At 43.6% G+C, this 19,629-nt stretch overlaps 1 protein-coding gene across 1 annotated transcript in view; it reads right to left on the reverse strand.

Moving 5' to 3' along the window:
- Nucleotides 1-10,113, reverse strand: part of LOC142256532 (formyl peptide receptor 2-like) — a 32,510-nt gene extending 22,397 nt beyond the window's left edge. The window contains exons 1-3 of the mRNA XM_075328282.1: nucleotides 9,997-10,113; nucleotides 5,772-5,842; nucleotides 4,939-5,010 (exon numbers count right to left, since the gene is read on the reverse strand). Of these exons, the coding sequence (XP_075184397.1) occupies nucleotides 4,939-4,997 (59 nt within the window). The 5' untranslated portion in view covers nucleotides 4,998-5,010; nucleotides 5,772-5,842; nucleotides 9,997-10,113. The remainder of the gene's footprint in view (nucleotides 1-4,938; nucleotides 5,011-5,771; nucleotides 5,843-9,996) is intronic.
- Nucleotides 10,114-19,629: the final 9,516 nt, after the last annotated feature.

Here is a 19,629-nt window from a genome sequence, read left to right on the forward strand (position 1 = left end):
CCCTCCAACATAAAGTCCTGGACTGAGGATGCTGAGTCTTACAGTTCTGCAGCTGCTGTCTGCTCTCCTCCATACAGACAGACAGCAGACAGCAGCTTCAGAACTACAAGGCTCAGCATACTCCATCCAGGACTGTATTCAGGAGTTTTTTGCACCCCAAAATATTACGTGGGCTTCGCCATGTTTTTGTATGCTAGCCCGGTACAGCAGGCAGCTACAGGCTGCCCCCAACCCCCAGCTGCCTATTTTTACCCGGCTGTGAACCAAAAATTTCATGAAATAATTAAAAAAAAATGACGTGGGCTTAGCTCAATTTTTGTGTCCAGCCAGGTATAACTAGGCCACTGGGGATTGGAATCCGCAGCACAGGGTGCCCAAGCTTTCTGGGCACCCCTGCTGTGAATTGCAGTCCGCAGCCGCCCCAGTAAATGGCGCTGTCATGGAAGCACCATCTTCTGGCGCTATATCCAACCCCTCCAGCTGCCCTGGTGACGGGTGGCTTGCTGGGTAATAATGGGGTTAGGGCTAGCTGTATATTATCAACTGGCCCTAAGCTCGAAATTCATGGTGGCACGCCAATATTAGACATGGCCACCACGATTTTCTAGTACCGATAAAAAGAACCACAACACACAGAAAAATATTTTTATTGTAAATAAAACACAACACAATTAGTGACTGCATCTTTATTGAAATAAATAACCCCCCCCCGCAGTAATCCTGGGTCAAGGGTTCTGCGCCGTCCAATCCGGATCCAATATCGTCTGATCGGTTTGCTGGAAGGCAAAGCGATCAGATGACGTGTCAGGTTCAAGGGCTTGAATCACATGACACAGCAGCTGATTGTATAAATGGCTTTTATACAACCAGCTGATGCATCAGTGCAAAAAAAAAACAAAAAACAAACTACACATTTCTGTGAAGACTCCTGTCTCCTGATAGTTTAGCCGGTTGAGTGGTAAAAAGCCGGCCTCACCGCTTGACTTATAGTGTCAGCTGATTCTGTCAGGTGACTGCATCAGCTGCTCATTGCCAGGTCTGAGAGAGAGAAAAGAGAGAGAAAATAGAGAGAAAAGAAAGAGAAAAGAGAGGGAAAAGAGAAGAGAGAGAGGGAGAGAGAGGAGAGAGAAGAGAGAGGGAGAGAGAGTGAATAGAGAGAGAGAAGAGAGAGAGAAGAAAGAGAAAGAGAGGAGAGAGAAGAGAGAGAAGAGGAGAGAAGAGAGAGAGAAGAGAGAGGAAAGGGAGAGAAGAGAGAGGAGAGAGAGGAGAGAGATGAGAGAGTGGAGAGAGCAATGCAGCCTCATTCCGTGAACTGCTCCGATTTTAAAGGTGTGTCCCATGGCTCACAGCTGATTTCCGGCTCCTCCCCTCAGTGCATAATTAAATTAAATTATAATTATAAATAAATAATAATTATAATTTAAAATTAAAAATAAATTAAATTCTTTACCGGGACGGCCGGGACTCGAACTCGTGAACTAATTCTCCTTAGGAAAAAGCTCTAACTGTCTCTAATGAAAAGCATAGGAAGATTTGGTAATCTTGACCTCTATTTTGCACTTGAGAATCCAGAAGTGGATTATTCAGCTACAAAGAGGAGAGAGAGAGGGAACAAGAGAGAAAAAGAAAGAAAAAGAGAGAGCGAAAAAGAGAGAGAGAAAAAGAGAAAGAAAGAGAGAAAATAAGGGAGGGAGAGGGAGAAAGAGAGAAAAAGAGAGAGAAAGAGAGAGAAAGAGAGAAAAAGAGAAAGAGAGAAAAAGAGAGAAAAAGAGAGAGAGAAAGAGAGAGAAAGAGAGAAAAAGAGAGAAAAAGAGGGTAAAAGAGAGGAAAAGAGAGAGAGTGAAAAAGAGAGAATAAGAGAGAGAGAAAAAGAGAGAGAGAGAAAAAGAGTGAGAGAGAGAAAAAAGAGAGAGAAAGAGAAAAAGAGAGAAAAAGAAAGAAAAAGAGAGAGAAAGAGAGAAAAAGAGAGAAAAAGAGAGAAAAGAAAGAAAAAGAGAGAAAGAGAGAGAAATAGAGAAAAAGAGAGAAAAAGGGTGAGAGAGAAAAAGAGAGAGAGAGAGAGGGGGGGAGAAAGAGAGAAAAAGAGAGAAAGAAAGAGAGAAAAAGAGAGAAAAATAAAGAGAAAGAGAGAAAAAGAGAGAAAAGAAAGAAAAAGAGAGAAAGAGAGAGAAATAGAGAAAAAGAGAGAAAAAGGGTGAGAGAGAAAAAGAGAGAGAGAGGGGGAGAAAGAGATAAAAAGAGAGAAAAAGAGGGAAAAAGAGAGAGAGAGAGAGAAAGAGAGAGAAAAAGAGAGAGAGATAAAAAGAGAGAGAGAGGGAGAAAGAGAATGAAAGAGAGAAAAAGAGAGAGAGAAAGAGAGATAAAGAGGAAGAAAGAGAAAAAAAGAGAGAAAAAAAGAGAAAAAGAGAGAAAGAGAGAGAAAGAGAGAAAAAGAGAGAAAAAAAGAGAACAAGAGAGAGAGAAAAAGAGAGAAAAAGAGAGAAAAAGAGACAGAAAGGGAAAAAGAGAGAGGGAGATAAGAGAGAGAAGAGAGAGAAGAGAGAGGAGAGAGAAGAGGGAGAGAAGAGAGAGAGGAGAGAGAGAAAAGAGAGAGAGAAGAGAGAGGAGAGAGCAATGCAGTTCCATTCTGTGAACTGCTCCGATTTTAGAGGTGTGTCCCACGGGTCACAGCTGATGTCCAGCTCCTCCCCTCAGTGCATAATTAAATTAAATAAAATTATAATTATAAATAAATAATAAATATAATTTAAAATTAAAAATAAATTAAATTAAATTCTGTACCAGGAGGGCAGGGACTTGAACGCATGAAGTCATGCTCCTTAGGCAGTAGCTCTAACCATTGACCCACTGCCTCTAATGAGAAGCATATGAAGATTTGGTTATCTTGACCTCTGCATTGCAGAGTGAAGTCTCCGGTGACAGCGCGGCTCACTTCAAGTGCTGCGTGGAGAGGACATGGAGCGCTCGTGTTCTACGGTGCTTCTTGTCATCTTCATGTAGCAGAGCTGACAGTGTAATGTGGATTACTTTGGACCTGGATTGTTGTTTGGGGATTAATAAAGAGGTAAATGAGGGTTTTTTTGTCTTTTACTCCAAATAAAGAATTTTTTGTTGTGTGTGTTTATTTACTTTCACTTACAGGTCAATCATGGAAGGTATCTCGGGGAGATGCCTGTCATGATTAACAGTAGAAAAGTGGTTTTCAGCTCACCTGTCATCCGATGCCATGGGAATCCTCGGGGTGCACAGAGTCCTCCGGCCAGTCCACGTCGGTGAAGCAATAGAAGTGAGGAAGGATGTGGACTCGGCACAATATCCTTAAAAATCACTTGAATCCTTTATTGAAAAATGTCATTAAAAATCAGCCAACAAACGCATTGCACCAAGCGTGATCCTGTATTACGCTTGGTGCAATGCGTTTGTTGGCTGATTTTTAATGACATTTTTCAATAAAGGATTCAAGTGATTTTTAAGGATATTGTGCTGAGTCCACATCCTTCCTCACTTCTATTGCTGTCATGATTAACCCCGTTATTACCCCGATTTCCACTGCACCAGGGCAATTCAGGATGAACTGGGTAGATTCCCGGGACTGCCGCATCTATTGGATGCGGCAATTCCGGGCGGCTGCTGGGTGATATTGTTAGGGTGGTGGGCTCCCCATAATGTGGTGCTCTCCATCCTGACAATACCAGCCTCCAGCCATGTGGCTTTATCCTGGCTGGTATCAAATTTGGGGGAGACCGCAGTTTTTGTTTTTTTTTTAATTATTTATTTATTTTACTGCACGATATAGACCCGCCCGCCGGCGGCTGTGATTGGTTGCAGTGAGACAGCTGTCTGTTATCATGGGGACGTGTCTGACTGCAACCAATCATGGAGCGCCGGTGGGCGGGGAAACCAGGGAATACCTGATTGAATAATGAAGCGGCAGACATTTTCAAACGAGGAAAAGCCGACGGAGATTTGTGACAGCTGTGCAGTGAGGCACCCGTGATCGGTGAGTAGGAAAGAGAGGGGGATTGTGCTGGGGACGCAGGATGCATTCAGATACGCAACGTGCACACATACTTACTGTGAAAATCCACGCTTTTGGTGATCGAAACGTTCTCAAACGGTAACTCGAACTGCCGAGCTTTAAGCAAATTGTTCGAGTTCGTCGAACGACTCGAACACCCCCCAAAATCACTCAAACTCGTTCAACTTGAAGATCGCTCAACTCTAGTCATGAACTCGTGAGGTCATCGCTTGTCACTGAGTTCCATGGCCGCCTCATTCTCACGTGAACTGCCCCGTGAGCCCATGACATCACCACTAGTCACAGTCTCGGTCGTCCGCGAGACTTGATGTGAGAACACTGCATCATGGAAGTCAGTGACGAGCGCTGACGTCCAGCAGGGATGTCACAAGCTCAGCGGAGATCATAACAGCAGGTATTGAGCTAACCTCTTAATGTCGGCGATCGTGCGACATAAACTGCAGGGGCACTGATACAATAGAACCTCACGGAAGTTCTTCCATGTGGTATCACAGGATCCCAGATACCATAGTCAGAAATGCATGCAGGATTCTCTCCCCATTCAGTTTCATCACTTTCCCATCCATTTCAGCCTTTTCCTTAGGCTTCAGACTTCTCTATTTGGTCCAGCAGAAAATTATTTGCATTTCCCATTGATTTGCATTGTACTTGCTTTTCGAAACAAATACATGAATGTTATAAAGTACGCGTTATGAGTATAGTGAATACGAATATTACAGTACGCGCTGATCTCTAGTTATCCTGAGTTTCCATCATTTTGGTAGGAATAATGGCGCTGCAGGTGGAGCTGATTTATCCCTATGAATATTGATGTAATTGGGGCGGAGGCTCGGATATATTTGTGAATGGATTTTGCACTAATATCTCAGAGAAATGAAGAATTAGGAATATATACTTACTGGTCATAGTATTTCCGAGTTAGATTATATGAGGTCAGATTATCATCATCAGGGTCCATTCTGAGGATTCACCTACAAGAATCATAAATAATAATAATAATAATAATAATAATAATAATAATAATTATTATTATTATTATTATTATTATTATAAAATACAACATGTAATATAATCATCATGTCAATGAAACAGAAGTTGAGTCATTTTATTAAAGATTCGCTGCAGCGTTTCTGCAATTCTTTTTATTTTATTTTCCCCAGAGCATATTACATTACTTACCAGTCAAACCAGTCTCCATCTTTTGCTGTTTCCAACTTTCCTTGTCTTGTTCTGAGTCTCATAGACTAACACTGAAAAAGTGACCACCTCTCCGCTCCAGAAGACGCTGAGTGATCCGGCAGGACAGAACTGCGGTCACATGATGGTGGAGGAGACTGGAGCAGCGCTGGAAACGGCAGAGGATGACGACTGGTAAGAACTGCAATACATTAATCACATTTATCTCCACCTTATACAGTATTATGGGGGAAATTATAAAGCTGGCTGGAGTAAGATGAGTGGCACGCTGTATAGTTCTTGGTGACAGCATCCAGAAATATTACTACTGTCAAAGTACGCAAAATGTATAGAATTTTAACATTTTATTATTTTATGTGGCAGAGCAGGGACAATTTGCCGCAAATCTACCTATATCTTGAGCCATGAACATGTCTAATAAAAAAGATAGATCCCACCACTGATGAAGAAGACGTCATTATTATCTGCTGTGCAATGACTTACTAGTTATATCATTATCACTCATATCTCCCAAACCCATCAGCTCAATATCTACCTGGAGGCGCCCGAAAGGGAATCTGTCGGCACAATCCTCTCCACACACTGATTATAGGGTCGTGTTCCTCTCTGAAAATAATGAAAAGATACAACATAACATATAAACTGTAAGAAAATAAATCCAATAAGGAACACAATCTAATACAGTGCTGGCCAAAAGTATTGGCACCCCTGCAATTCTGTCAGATAATACTCAGTTTCTTCCTGAAAATGATTGCAATCACACATTCTTTGGTATTATTAACTTAATTTATTTTGCATGCAATGAAAAAACACAAAAGAGAATGAAACAAAAATCAAATCATTGATCATTTTACACAAAACTCCAAAAATGGGCCAGACAAAAGTATTGGCACCATTAGGGGCACTTTGCACACTACGACATCGCAGCTGCGATGTCGGTGGGGTCAAATTGAAAGTGACGCACATCCAGAATCGCATGCGACATCGTAGTGTGTAAAGCCTAGATGATACGATTAGCGAGCGCAAAAGCGTCGTAATCGTATCATCGGTGTAACGTCAGCGTAATACATAATTACGCTGACGCGACGGTCCGATGTTGTTCCTCACTCCTGCGGCAGCACACATCACTGTGTGTGAAGTCGCAGGAGCGAGGAACATCTCCTACCGGTGTCACCGCGGCTCCCATAGGATATGCGGAAGGAAGGAGGTGGGCGGGATGTTTACATCCCGCTCATCTCCGCCCCTCCACTCCTATTGGCCGCCTGCCATGTGACGTCGCAGTGACGCTGCACGACCCGCCCCCTTAATAAGGAGGCGGGTCGCTGGCCAGAGCAACGTCGCAGAGCGGGGGAGTCCATGTGAAGCTGCCGTAGCGATAATGTTCGCTACAGCAGCTATCACAAGGATATTGCAGCTGCGACGGGGGCGGGGACTATCTCGCTTGGCATCGCAGCATCGGCTTGCGATGTCGCAGCGTGCAAAGTACCCCTTAGCCTAATACTTGGTTGCACAACCTTTAGCCACAATAAGTGCAAACAACCGCTTCCGGTAACCATCAATGAGTTTCTTACAATGCTCTTCTGATATTTTAGACCATTCTTCTTTGGAAAACTGCTCCAGGTCCCTAAGATGTGAAGGTTGCCTTCTACAAACTGCCATTTTGAGATCTCTCCACAGGTGTTCTATGGGGTTTAGGTCTGGACTCATTGCTGGCCACTTTAGTAGTCTCCTATGCTTCCTATCAAACCATTTTCTAGTGCTTTTTGAAGTGTGTTTTGTGTCATTGTCCTGCTGGAAGACCAATGACCTCTGAGGGAGACCCAGGTTTCTCACACTGGGCCCTACATTATGCTGCAGAATTTGTTGGTAGTCTTCAGACTTCATAATGCCATGCACAACAGTCAAGCAGTCCAGTGCCAGAGGCAGCAAAGCAACCCCAAAACATCAGGGAACCTCATCCATGTTTGACTGTAGGGACCGTGTTCTTTTCTTTGAATGCCTCTTTTTTCCTGTAAACTCTATGTTGATGGCTTTTCCCAAAAAGCTCTACTTTTGTCTCATCTGACCAGAGAACATTCTTCCAAAACATTTTAGGCTTTCTCAGGTAAGTTTTGGCAAACTCCAGCCTGGATTTTTTATGTCTCAGGGTAAGAAGTGGGGTCTTCCTGGGTATCCTACCATACAGTCCCTTTTCATTCAGACGCCGACGGATAGTACGGGTTGACACTGTTGTACCCTCAGACTGCAGGGCAGCTTGAATTTGTTTGGATGTTAGTCGAGGTTCTTTATCCACCATCCGCACAATCTTGCGTTGAAATCTCTTGTCAATTTTTCTTTTCCTTCCACATCTAGGGAGGTTAGCCACAGTGCCATGGGCTTTACACTTCTTGATGACACTGCGCACCGTAGACACAGGAACTTTCAGGTCTTTGGAGATGGACTTGTAGCCTTGAGATTGCTCATGCTTCCTCACAATGTGGATTCTCAAGTCCTCAGACAGTTCTTTGGTCTTCTTTCTTTTCTCCATGCTCAATGTGGTACACACAAGGACCAGGACAGAGGTTGAGTCAACTTTAATCCATGTCAACTGGCTGCAAGTGTGATTTAGTTATTGCCAGCACCTCTTAGGTGCCACAGGTAAGTTACAGGCGCTGTTATTACACAAATTACAGAAGCATCACAGGATTTTTCAAACAGTGCCAATACTTTTGTCCACCCCCTTTTTTATGTTTGGTGTGGAATTATATCCAATTTAGCTATATGACAATTTTTTTTTTTTTCATTTAAGACAAATTAAATGAAGATAATAATACCAAAGAATTTGTGATTGCAATCATTTTCAAGAAGAAACTGAGAATTCTCTGACAGAATTGCAGGGGTGCCAATACTTTTGGCCAGCACTGTATGTAAAGCTGAGTGTATGTGTGTATGTGTGTATGTATGTGTGTATGTGTGTATGTCCACTAAAGAAATCCACACCATCGCATGTACAATCACGAAATTTTGCACAGAGGCCCCATTTGACTCAGGGAACGTCATAGACTATGTTTTGAGGGGACATTTTAACCCCTCGCTTTACAGTTATTCACCAAAAAGCTGCCTCCATTAAAGTCAATGGAGCTGGGAGCCACAATGCAGCCAGAACTTCAGAAGAATGTTGCATGCCACAATGCAGCCAGGGAGAGATACAGAAAGAGACAGACAAAAATACTGACATAGACAGACAGGGAAAGCAAAAGAAAGGGAAAGAGACAGAAACAGACAGGGAAAGAGGGAGACAGACAGACAGACATGGAAAGAGTCAAACAGACAGAGCAAGAAACAGACAGACAGGGAAAGAGATAGAGAGACAGATAGGGAAAGAGACAGACAGGGAAAGAGATACACAAAGAGAGAGACAGACAGAGACAGACAGACAGAGACTGAGAGATAGACAGAGAGACAGTTACGGCAATGCCGGGTACTGTAGTTAGCTAGTACTGTTATAATATAATGCTGTTCTATTATAAAAGGAAACCTAATAAGATAGACAAATGATCGATAAATGGATAGATAGATAGATAGATAGAGGGATAGATAGATAGATAGAGGGATGGATAGATAGATAAATAGATAGATAAATAGATAAATAGATAGATAAATAGATAGATAGAGGAAAGATAGATAGATAGATATATAGATAGATAGATAGAGGGATAGATAGATAGATAGATAAAGGAAAGATAGATAGATATAGGGATAGATAGATAGAGGGATGGATAGATAGATAGAAAGATAGATAGATAGAGGGATAGATAGATAGATAGATAGATAGATAGATAGATAGATAGATAGATAGATAGAGGGATAGATAGATAGATAGATAGATAGAGGGATAGATAGATAGATAGATAGAGGGATAGATAGAGGGATAGAGGGATAGATAGATAGATAGATAGATAGATAGATAGATAGATAGAGGGATAGATAGATAGATAGAGGGATAGATAGATAGATAGATAGATAGCTAGATAGATAGATAGATAGATAGATAGATGGATGGATGGATAGATAGATAGATAGATAGATAGATAGATAGATAGATCGATAGATAGATAGATAGATAGATAGATAGATAGAGGGATAGATAGATAGAGGGGTAGATGGATAGATAGATAGATAGATAGATAGATAGAGGGATAGATAAATGGATAGATAGATAGATAGATAGATAGATAGATAGATGGATAGATAGATAGATAGATAGATAGATAGATAGATAGATAGATGGATAGATAGATAGATAGATAGATAGAGGGATAGATAGATAGATAGAGGGATAGATGGATAGATAGATAGATAGATAGATAGATAGAGGGATAGATAAATGGATAGATGGATAGATAGATAGATAGATAGATAGATAGAGGGATAGACAGATAGATAGATAGATAGATAGATAGATAGATAGATAGATAGATAGATAGATAGATAGATAGATAGATAGATAGATAGATAGATAGAGGGATATATAGATACATAGATAGATAGATAGATAGATAGATAGATAGATAGATAGAGGGATAGATAGAGGGATAGATGGATATATAGATAGATAGATAGAGGGATAGACAGATAGATAGATAGATAGATAGATAGAGGGATAGATAGATAGATAGATAGATAGATAGATAGATAGATAGATAAATAGATAGATAGATAGATAGATAGATAGATAGAGGGATAGATAGAGGGATAGATAGATAGATAGATTTTATTACCTTCCTTCCTTCTTCTCCAGGTTCTCTTCTCTTTGGTCAGTGAGAGCAGTGCATTATTTGTATATGACCAGCATTGCTCCTGTATATATATATATTCCCTTCTCCTTCCCCCAGTCCATCAGACATTTCTGCTAAGAGCAAATAATTATCAAAGGACAGAATAATTGTTCTTTATATCATTTACTTAGTTATTGTTAAAACATTCGGATGTTTTGGTTTATACGTATTTAATAATTTTAGTGCCTTTTCTTGACTCTTATAGAAGTTTCTGCGCTTTCAGTCCATTCTAAGAAAAGTGCAATGGAAATTTTTTTTTTCTTGTGTTTATTGATTAAATTCTGTAAGTATTAATACATTTAATAGAGATGAGGCATATTTATGTAGGAGAATACAGTTTTTCCCTTGCAGAGGGAGTATTGTGCGCGGAGGCTGCTGCAGCTGGGGACATGCTGACATTCACAACAGCAAATATTAAGAGTTGTTCACATTCAGAAAAGTGAGCCCTGAATTCAGTAAAATACCTAAAATAACAAATTTTGCAGGTCCCCCCCCCCCCGCCCTTCTGGCTCTAGCACCGGCTGCCCATGGCCGAGGCTTCTATTCTCAGTGACGGATTCTCCGTTTTCTCACTCTACAGCCAGCAATGTGTGAGAGAACAAAGGACCTAATAGAGTCAAATAGGGCAAAAGGTAATGAAACCAAATGTGGTGCCCTGTGGTGCTGTAGAGCCCGCCAGCTGCGGGGGGGTCGCCCCAGAGACTTCACTCCACCTCCAGGGATGCCGCAGGGTCACCACGTGTTGGGATATCTCTGGCTTCAGGTATGTCAGGTTATTCACATCTGAGTCATGACGCCACTCTCAGTTTGCGGTCAGGGTTATAGGTGGCCGCCACTGCAGTTTAACGAGCGTCTGGGGCTGGTGGAATCTGTAGTCAGGTGGTGTGGCCTCCCGAGAGTGAGGCTGGACTCCGGGGTTCGCGTGTATGTGTGTAGAACAACAGGTCGCAGAAGAACTCAGTCCCAGTCCAAAGTGTCTTTCAACTTGTTTACTCACGTTCATCTGGTTTTGTGAGGTAACCCGGGCGATGCTGAGATACACCAGGTGGAACCAGGTATCCTTCAGGCTGGTCTAAGGGTAACCGTTAACTCACCTTCCTAGCACTTCTTGTTTCGGACAACACCTAACTTAAAGTACCGTGGGGTTCATCCAGGGAAGTCGCTTCTAGCTTTTCTCCCCTTTTTTGGCCCGTTTGCTGGCAGCGTGGACCAAGGTGGATAGCTTCAGGCTCAATCCTCCTTATGGGCCCCCTCATTGCTGCGGATGCTCGGACTCTGTTTTGGTTGGTGTGGGACTTGTGGTCTCCACACCGGCAGGTTTTGTAGGTAGTTAAACTTGAGCCTACTTCGGGAACCTGTTTCCCCAGCGTGCCTAGCCACCAGAAGTCTCCTTACATGACCAGCTGGCTCCCTCTGTGTCTTTCTGACCAACTGATTTTCTCAGCATCTTTTTGTCCAACTTGCTGGTGACCGTTCTCCCCCGCCAACGGCTTCTACATGTGCAGGGTCTGACTAGCGTGTCAGTGGCCCTCACTCCTGTTGCAACCACACTCTGCGCTCTCCACTATCAGACTGGCTTCCTCCAGCTCCTTTTTCTGACTGCCACTGCAACTTAGCTTCCAGCCTCTCCACTGCACCACTAGCTGAAATGTGGAGACCATGCTCCCTCCTGGGTCTGCCCAGGGGTCCCTCTAGAGTGTGTGTGAGACCTGGTCACTATGTGTCTGTGCGTACACACCCTATTCCAGCCTTTGAGATTACCTGTTTGCACTATCCCAGCATTTGTGCAGTACCAAGTGGCGCCTGATCAGGTCAGGGGCACCACAGTGTGAGTGCTCTCTTGTATTGCTGGTAAGAGCAGGTTGTCATGTAATTTCATACATGTGGTCAAAAGCCGATTAGATGCATTCAACCTCTCCCCATACACTTGCATTCAGAGAAGTGAGGTACGATTAGCCAGAATATGTCTGAAAATATGCAAATCGCTTACTTGTAGTCACATAACCCCGAGTATGTGAGGTGTGATGCAAACATTTGATGTTGATGATGTGGACTCAGTAGAATTCACATTTTGGGGGAAAATTTGTAGCAAAATCAATAAATTAGTTTAGAATTAATTGCTTATCTCTTGCCTAGGGGCTATCAGTTATACTTTATGAAAATGCCTGTAAGGACTTTTGTGAGACAGGGGAAGACACAAGGTTCCTGATATGTAGAAACCATTAACACTAGAACTACTGAGGTAGTAATTTTGACTACTTCGCACTCTGTATTTCTATATAGGTGTCACGAGTCCAGTAGTTCTAGTGTTAAAAATGTCGACTGAGATCCAGATAACTTCTTCTTGATCAACTTGGAATTTCAAAGAGCGAAATGAACAGAAGCTCAACTTACACCCTGAAATTCTAATATCTAGAGGGTTTGTTCACGATTATAAAAAAATAAAATCTGGTCTCAAAACCCATGGACAGATGAGCTGTATCTGGAAGAAGTCAGCCATGTTTCTGGACATCCCCTTTAATTGTCCAGGTTAGAAGTATAGTGATCTCTTACCGGCTGCTTTTGTAGAGATGGTTTTGTAGAACGTCCTCCGTCTCCTCCACGGCTGAAGCTGTCACAGTGTTACTGACAATACTGCAGGGTAATATTGTCTGCTGGGTTATCAGTCTGTGATGGGAGTGTATGATATGGCGGTACATCGGTATCTGAGTCAGTGTGACTTATTGTGTGATTAGATGATCAGATACTGAAACGGTTGAAGCCCTTAATGTGATGAAATAACTGCGACATTTAAAGGGAATAGACACAAAGTGACACAAGAACAAATATCATGAAATGCCACCGCTCTATCGATAGTCAGTCTGTCCATGACCTCTGCCACCACCAACCATTGGTTATAGAGGGGCATAATGTCATCTCCACAATGTGCCCAATCATGGTGGTCAGCCACTGCCTGACGAGGTTACAGCACTCTGTCGAGCAGCATTTGGATGTTAAAGTTACTTTTTGTGGATATTAATCCACATATTCCAGAGGAGCAGCAGAAGAAACATATTTTAAAGTCAAAGTATTTTAAAGACATGTTGGTATGTGACTATTGCAAAAGAAACATATTGCCCATTATCCCAATGACATGCTATTATTCGGTGACACGCACACTTTGCATGGAAGATTACTGCAGATACATTTATATTATATATTGCTAATTAGCCACCATCTACTGTATGAATGTGATCTAATGACAACAATGATCAATCACTTCCAGTTCTGTATCTCTCGCTTTCTCTTTCTCTACAGCCGTCCATACACATTAGATGGCCATCAGCTTAACGCATCAGAATCGGCAGGATCTGCAAATGGTTTAATGTTTATGATTGGCAGAGGTGATCGTATATGTCGAATTCAGACTGCCAATCCCATTGTTCTTTCAGTAATAATCCATTTCAGTCTGCAGATTTCTCATAGAGTAGACATGAGTGCTTGTACGGGAATGTCGGCTGAGATGGCTATAGGCCAAATGATCATCTGACAGCCATCCAATGTCAATGCCAACTGGTGACAGTAAAAAGCCTCTGTTTAGTAAGTATGTAAAAGTCTTCTTTCCCAGGCAGACGGCTTTAAACAATGTGTGCTGAGTGAGTGCACAGAGACTCCATCACTTTTGGTTCGCACTGCAGAATACACCGCCCAAAAAATAATTTTAAAGCATCTTTCACACGTCAGTATTTTGCATCAGTGTTTCATCAGTACTTAGATGCCAAAACCAGGAGAGGCATACAGCTGCACACTGAAAAGCCAAAAATGTACAAGGGAAAATATGGCACTGCATTACTGCAAAAGAGAGATATTTAGTTTATGTATTGGCCAATGCATGTAAGCCCGGAACCAACGGCAAGGTATATCTCTGTAATCCGGGAACCTAACTTAATTGGCCAATATATAAACTAAATATCTCTCTTTTGCAGTAATGCAGTGCCATATTTTCCCTTGTACATTTTTAGCATTTCATTGTGCAGCTGTATGCATTTTATAGTTACTATGTTTTTGCGACTAGCACCTGTTCACATTTGATGGATGTGCGGGTCAGTTTTTTTGACTGAGGTCCAACTATGTGAGCAGACTTCAGCTGCGGCGGGCCTGCTCTGCCGAGGGGCAGGCCGGCGCTGTGGAGGGGAGGAAGGGATTTCTCTCCCTCTCTCCTCCGTAGCCGGCTATTGCGGCATGCTACGATTGTATTCTCGGTCCGATTGAGGCTGAGAAAATAATCGCTCATGTGCGCTGACACACAGGCTAATATTGGTCAGAGTGGAATGTGATGTTTTATCACACTCCACTCACACCGTTTTTCTCGCCGTGTGGCTTAGGCCTAATTGAAAGACTGACACCTTTTCTGTGTGTTGGAGATACTCCTGATTTTGGCATCCAAATACTGATAAAACACTGATGCAAAATACTGATGTGTGAAAAAGGCCTAAGGCCTACTCCACACATCTGTGTCTCCGGTATGTGTGGTGGCCGTTATCAGGAGGCACGGACACATGCAGACCCATTAAAATCAATGGGATTTCTCACACATCTGTGTTTTTCCTCTGACCATGTGTCCATGTGGAGCACATGCGTGTCCATGTGCTCCACATGTCGACATGTCCCTTTTCTGCTGGCCGCATAGGTGTCACACGAACCGCACACTGATGTCATCCACGGGACATCAGTATGACATGTACCGGAGAAAACTCATCACTTAAAAATATTTTTTTTTATAGTTACCTGTCCCCGACGCTGCTTTCCCTGCTTCTGCTGTTACTTCCGGGCCCACTCATTATGCGTATGCATATTCACTACACTCACCATGGACCCGGAAGAAACAGCAGCGCCGGAGACAGGTAAATATACAGCTCATGTTGTCCGTGTGCTATCCAGATGTCACACGTACACACACACATACATACCTTCACCATTGACCATGCAAAACGTTTGTGCTTTGCATGGACTTGTGAAGGAGGACTAACACTGTATGGGTACAACAACGAGTTCAACATCATTTGATGACTTTTTTTTATTTTTGCATTGTAAAACCTTTATAATTGCAGCATATTGATACATTTCATATATTTGCTCATACAAGCTTTGCTTCACATTTATCGCATACATTTCCAGTTACAGAGATATAAGATTATATCTGGTAGAACATTATAACACGAGAGCAGAAAAGCATGTAACATATATAGGTAATGTCATATTCTCATGGTGCAGGATACGTCCGACCTCGGGACCAACATCTGCACTGGAATTTGGGGTCCCCCGTCCTGTGAATAATGTATAAATGTCTGAGATGATATTACCTCTAGAAGAAACACAACTGTGAGGAGTAAGATTAATATCCAGAGACATTACAATGCCACATTACTACAATGCGAGAGACCATTATTATTCCTCTTTTTGTGATATAACATTGTTATTATTGGAGCAGAGTGAAATACGTCACACATTTACTCCTGTAACTTCTATATCAGCAAATACTTCTCAGGTTACAGATATAAGATTATTAGTAATTAGTGACATCAGTGATAGAAAGATACAAGAATACACTGGAGTAATATTCTCCGGGCACAGGACACATTCTACCTATTACACACATTTCTAGGCTGGAACTTGGGCTCCGTCCTGTGATTGATTATAAATGTCTGAGATTATATTACAACTTTAAAGAGTATGTTAAATATCCATAAAGATTTCACTTATCAGACTGCTCATTCTTTTTTTTTTTTTACTTTTATTCCTATATATTATATAGAAGTCATTACACACAGAGGGATCTATTCCTATATATTATATAGTCATCACTAGAGATGAGCGAACCGGTCACGGTTCGGCTCGAGGTTGGTTCGCCGAACGGAGGTCCCGTTCGAGTTCGGTTCGTCGAACGTTCGACGAACCGAACTCAAACCGCATAGGAAACAATGGCAGGCATTCACAAACACATAAAAACACCTAGAAAACACCCTCAAAGGTGTCCAAAAGGTGACAAACAACTCACAACACAACACAAACACATAAGAAAGTGACAAGGACATATACTCATGCGAAAACAAAAGAGCAGGACAAGGAAAAAGAGGAGGACACACAGATATATGAGTATATGCAAGGAAACGTCGATGCCATTACTGTGCAACTTGAGCCCTGCTCATTTTAGGCTTCCAATCTGGATAAATTGCCTGAGATTGCCACGTACACCTTGGGGATCTTGTTGTGTCCTGCAGCCAGCGTTCTCTCGGAACCTGTCTTCAGTGCTGCTGGGGGTCTGCTGGCAGATAAGCACACGTGTCTGTCCACTGACAATGTGGACATGGCTCTCAAAGGACTTTTCTTCCCCTGGGTCATCCAGGGGAGGCGAAAGGCACGCGTATTTTTGAGAGTGCTTCATGCAAAGCATCTTTGTAAGCTTGAAAATGGGGGTCAACTGATGTCAGTCAAGTGGGGTGTGTGTGGCCCAGTTAGTGGAAATGAGGGAGACTGTGGTTGGAGTCCCCTCGCTTTTGAAAAAAGAACCAAGATGAACAAGTCATGGCTCTCAGAGGACTTTTCTTCCCCTGGGTCATCCAGGGGAGGCGAAAGGCACGCGTATTTTTGAGAGTGCTTCATGCAAAGCATCTTTGTAAGCTTGAAAATGGGGGTCAACTGATGCCAGTCAAGTGGGGTGTGTGTGGCCCAGTTAATGGAAACGAGGGAGACTGTGGTTGGAGTCCCCTCGCTTTTGAAAAAATAACCAAGATGAACAAGTTATGGCTCTCAGAGGACTTTTCTTCCCCTGGGTCATCCAGGGGAGGCGAAAGGCACACTTATTTTTGAGAGTGCTTCATGCAAAGCATCTTTTTCATCATGGAATTGGGGGTCAACTGATGCCAGTCAAGTGGGGTGTGTGTGGCCCAGTTAGTGGAAACGAGGGAGACTGTGGTTGGAGTCCCCTCGCTTTTGAAAAAAGATCCAAGATGAATAAGTCATGGCTCTCAGAGGACTTTTCTTCCCCTGGGTCATCCAGGGGAGGCGAAAGGCACGCGTATTTTTGAGAGTGCTTCATGCAAAGCATCTTTTTCATCTTGAAATTGGGGGTCAACTGATGCCAGTCAAGTGGGGTGTGTGTGGCCCAGTTAATGGAAACGAGGGAGACTGTGGTTGGAGTCCCCTCGCTGTGTTTCTAAAAGAACCAAGATGAACAAGTCATGGCTCTCAGAGGACTTTTCTTCCCCTGGGTCATCCAGGGGACGGGAAAGGGTTGCGTATTTTTGAGAGTGCTTCATGCAAAGCATCTTTTTCTTTTTCAAAAGGGGGGTCAACTGATGCCAGTCAAGTGGGGTGTGTGTGGCCCAATTAGTGGCAACGAGGGAGAATGTGGTTGGAGTCCCCTCCCTTTTGAAAAAAGAACCAAGATGAAAAAGTCATGGCTTTCAGAGGACTTTTCTTCCCCTGGGTCATCCAGGGAAGGCGAAAGGCACACGTATTTTTGAGAGTGCTTCATGCAAAGCATCTTTGTAAGCTTGAAAATGGGGGTCAACTGATGCCAGTCAAGTGGGGTGTGTGTGGCCCAGTTAGTGGAAACGAGGGAGACTGTGGTTGGAGTCCCCTCGCTTTTGAAAAAAGAACCAAGATGAACAAGTCATGGCTCTCAGAGGACTTTTCTTCCTCTGGGTCATCCAGGGGAGGCGAAAGGCACGCGTATTTTTGAGAGTGCTTCATGCAAAGCATCTTTTTCATCTTGAAATTGGGGGTCAACTGATGCCAGTCAAGTAGGGTGTGTGTGGCCCAGTTAGTGGAAACGAGGGAGACTGTGGTTGGAGTCCCCTCGCTGTGTTTCTAAAAGAACCAAGATGAACAAGTCATGGCTCTCAGAGGACTTTTCTTCCCCTGGGTCATCCAGGGGATGGGTAAGGCACGCGTATTTTTGAGAGTGCTTCATGCAAAGCATCTTTTTCTTTTTCAAAAGGGGGGTCAACTGATGCCAGTCAAGTGGGGTGTGTGTGGCCCAATTATTGACAATGAGGGACACTGTGGTTGGAGTCCCCTCGCTTTTGAAAAAAAGAACCAAAATGAACAAGTCATGGCTCTCAGAGGACTTTTCTTCCCCTGGGTCAAACAGGGGAGGCGAAAGGCACGCGTATTTTTGAGAGTGCTTCATGCAAAGGATCTTTGTAAGCTTGAAAATGGGGGTCAACTGATGCCAGTCAAGTGGGGCGTGTGTGGCCCAGTTAGTGGAAACGAGGGAGACTGTGGTTGGAGTCCCCTCGCTTTTGAAAAAAGAACCAAGATGAACAAGTCATGGCTCTTCGAGGACTTTTCTTCCCCTGGGTCATCCAGGGGAGGCGAAAGGCACGCGTATTTTTGAGAGTGCTTCATGCAAAGCATCTTTTTCATCTTGAAATTGGGGGTCAACTGATGCCAGTCAAGTGGGGTGTGTGTGGCCCAGTTAGTGGAAACGAGGGAGACTGTGGTTGGAGTCCCCTCGCTTTTGAAAAAAGAACCAAGATGAACAAGTCATGGCTCTCAGAGGACTTTTCTTCCCCTGGGTCATCCAGGGGAGGCGAAAGGCACGCGTATTTTTGAGAGTGCTTCATGGAAAGCATCTTTTTCATCTTGAAATTGGGGGTCAACTGATGCCAGTCAAGTGGGGTGTGTGTTGCCCAGTTAGTGGAAACGAGGGAGACTGTGATTGGAGTCCTCTCGCTGTGTTTGTAAATGAACCAAGATGAACAAGTCATGGCTCTCAGAGGACTTTTCTTCCCCTGGGTCATCCAGGTGTTACGAACCGGCGCCGCCATAGCCGCAAGCAGTCTGCTGCGGTTCCTGTTGCGCCCAGGCGCCGACTGCCGTTCTTGGCCGTGCCTCGAGTCGTCCAGTTGGCTGTTACTTCCACCACGTCTAAATGTGGAGAGGTGGCTAGTGCGCATGCGTGCGCCGATTTACCCCAGCCAGAGTCTAAGCCCGGTGTTTTGCCTAGTGAGCATGCTCAGCCTGTTTGTGTTATGTCTGAGACTAAGTCCTCAGTTCAGGCTACTGAGCATGCTCCCACAATTAACCCTAACAGCCTCTTTGCACAGGTACTTGGACTTCGTGCTGTGTATAAGTTCTGGGATGTGCCTACTGAGCATGCTCAAACTGATAGTCTGCTTTCTAAGCCTGCGGCTCAGGCTACTGAGCATGCTCAGGCACTTAGTACATCAGAGGCTAGGTCCTGTAAGGACCTCACTGAGCATGTCCGTGAGGTGGCAGGCCCTGATAGGGCAGAGGGTGTCAGGTGTCCTGATGACGTGGCAACTCCGGACTGGCTCGCAGAGGCCCGCCCCTATGATCTGGCACCTCAGTATTGGTCGTCAGACGATGACTGGTGCAGTGTTTGGGGTGTGGCTGCCATGAAGTAATCAATGACGTGGCGGTTCCGGATAGGTCGCATGTGACGTCACTGATGACATGGCACTCTGCTATTGGACCTTGGTGGTTCCACCCTGGGTTTGGGGCGGACCCAGGTTATAAAAGGGGCTGGAGACAACATGGAGGGCGCAGTCTTCACTTTTGCTCAGTCAG

This window comes from Anomaloglossus baeobatrachus, chromosome 11 (genome assembly GCF_048569485.1).
Source record: "Anomaloglossus baeobatrachus isolate aAnoBae1 chromosome 11, aAnoBae1.hap1, whole genome shotgun sequence".
NCBI lineage: Eukaryota > Metazoa > Chordata > Amphibia > Anura > Aromobatidae > Anomaloglossus > Anomaloglossus baeobatrachus.